The following is a 2,425-nucleotide window of genomic DNA, read 5'->3' on the forward strand; positions in this document are numbered from 1 at the left end:
GGTGGTGGTCCCTGTCCTGCTGCCCCAGAGGCTGTGCTTGCCAGGCAGGGATGTGTCTCCACCCCCTCCCCAGTCTCCCTGCCGAGTGACCCAAGCCTGGAGCCCCGAGTTAAGCAGACAGGGCCAGTGAGGGGAGCCAGATGGCACGCTCTGGTCATGGCTGGTTACCCGTGCCCATGCCCTCTGGAGGTCGGGGCACGGCAGGAAAGACAGCCTCCTGCCTGTCCTGGAGCTCCCTGGGTGTGTCAGGAGCCGTCCCCGCCACAGCCACTCAGAGGTGCTCCTGTCCAGCCTCAGCTGCCCCTCCACGCCTGGATTTCCTCCACCTGCTTCTCTGACTTAAGGGGCAGGGCTCACGGTGGCGTTAGGGCTTTCAGTGTTAGCGCGAGGCAGTCCTCTCCAGACAGGTGGGACCTCGTGGCATGTCACTGGCAGGGCTGTGATTCTCCTTTCATCTGATCCACAGGGGCAGAGGAGGCTGCCAGGGAGTGACGACATGGCCTGGCTCTGGGGTCTTTGAGGCCTGGTTTGAGGCCCTTCTGCCACTCACAGGCCTGTGGCTCCGCTCAGTCCCTGCCATGGGCATGTGCGCATGTGTGCGTATCTGTAGACCCAACTGGGCAGCGGGGCTCACATCCCCCCGGAGATTGGCCCCCAGCCCCGTCGGGTCAGGGCAGAGTGCCCTGAGCGCGTTGCTGCCGTGTGTTTCAGGTGAGCCACCAGCTGGGCAGCATCATGGACCTCTTCACCACCAGCCTGGCGCTTGCGGGCCTGACACCGCCCAGAGACAGGGCCATTGATGGCCTCAATCTCCTCCCCGCCCTCCTGCAGGGCCGGCTGATGGACAGGTTAGTGCTAGAACTGCCCCGGCCCCTTCCCCCGGATCCAAGTGGTGAAGCCCAGAGCTGCTGATCAGGTGTGACCCCCAAGCCCAGCTGCCCCCTCATTCCGGACACAGGCGTGGGGTGCCCAGTGCTGAAGGAGGCGGGGGGCCTGTGACGAGAGGACCTGAGGACCTGCCTGTGGGGCGGGAGCCACCCTGGCGACCCCCAGGCCCAGCTGCCCGTCATTCCGGACACAGGCGTGCTTGTGCCCAGTGCTGAAGGAGGCGGGCCTGTGATGAGAGAACCTGGGGACCTGCCTGTGGGGCGGGAGCCACCCTGGGAAAGTCCAAGCACAGCAAGGCCCTGGCTTTCAGGAAAGCCTTAGGAGGGAGGGCGAGGCCAGGAGAGGGGCCTCATCCCTGCCTGTACCCGGGCCCATGCCGCCCCTGCCCACCCCACCCCTCTTCCCTGCCCCGCCTGGTTTTCAGTGCCCCATGGCTTCCTGTAGTTTCCTTCCACCTGAGTCGCTGCTCTGCCAAGTCCACGGCTCGGCTCGTCTGGCTCTTAACTTCTGTCTAAATCCTTGGTGTCCAAAGTCCATTTCCTACTCCTGAGAGCAGCCACCATTTCACTCAAACCATGTTTCCTAGGCGGCCCTGAAGGGATGAGGATTATTCCAAAGGCTTGAGGGGAAACAGAAGGTGGGGATGGCCCAAGGCAGCTGCCTCCTCCGGCTTTCCGGGGTAGGATAGAGGGGGTGTGCTCACTTGTCCCCTCTCAGGACCTGGCACAAGTGCTTGGTCACTGTGGGGAGAGACGGTGCCCGGCTGCATCCCCCACTCCCCGTTCCTGCCTCGCAGGCCCAGCGTGGTCCGGAGACCCCATGCCACCCGCTTTCCTCTGGCCTGCCCACCCTCCCCAGGGCCTGGCCTGGCCTCACCAAGGACCAGCAATGAGGGGATGCCCAAGCAGCCCAGCCCCGGCCACCTTACAGGCCTTTTCACATTTCGATCATCTTTGTAAAGTATCAACCAAGACCTCACGCGGAGGCATGAGCCACTGACGACGGCCCGGAGCCCCCAGGTGGACCCAGCATGTCCTTTCCATCGTTACATGGTCCTCCCCTCCCGTCCGACAGGCCCATCTTCTATTACCGTGGTGACACACTGATGGCTACCACCCTCGGGCAGCACAAGGCTCACTTCTGGACCTGGACCAACTCCTGGGAGAACTTCAGACAGGTACGGGGCTCGGGACCTGGGCGCGGGCGGAGCTGCCCCCATCTCTATCCAGACGTGGCCCCTGAGTGCCGTCCTTGGGGAGGCACAGGAGGGTGAGACAGGCAGGAGCCCCACCCCCTCCACAGCCTCCTCTGCGTGGCCTGGGGTGTGGCAGCTGACAGGTTGGAGGTGAGGGAGGGACTTTTTCCTGCCCCGCATGATGACACAGCAGCCCCACGGCACAGCTGCAAGCCCGGCCCAGACCCTGGTCAGGTGGCCCCCATGGGCCTCTCCATCCTGCCGGGGCACCTGAGCCTCGCCCACACCCCAGGCTAGAGGCGACAGGGGTGTGGCCTGCTTGGCCCGGGTGCTACATGGGGG

At 64.6% G+C, this 2,425-nt stretch overlaps 1 protein-coding gene across 1 annotated transcript; it reads left to right on the forward strand.

Moving 5' to 3' along the window:
* The first annotated feature begins 129 nt into the window (after positions 1 to 129).
* On the forward strand, positions 130 to 2,395 carry LOC108523604 (N-acetylgalactosamine-6-sulfatase-like). The gene is made up of 3 exons (XM_017864289.1): positions 130 to 596; positions 712 to 848; positions 1,963 to 2,395. The coding sequence occupies exons 1-3, from the start codon at positions 579 to 581 to the stop codon at positions 2,159 to 2,161; spliced, it is 354 nt and encodes a 117-aa protein (XP_017719778.1). The 5' UTR covers positions 130 to 578; the 3' UTR covers positions 2,162 to 2,395.
* Positions 2,396 to 2,425: the final 30 nt, after the last annotated feature.

The sequence above is a fragment of the Rhinopithecus bieti genome, unplaced genomic scaffold (assembly GCF_001698545.2).
Source record: "Rhinopithecus bieti isolate Rb0 unplaced genomic scaffold, ASM169854v2 scaffold_76543, whole genome shotgun sequence".
Classification (NCBI taxonomy): domain Eukaryota; kingdom Metazoa; phylum Chordata; class Mammalia; order Primates; family Cercopithecidae; genus Rhinopithecus; species Rhinopithecus bieti.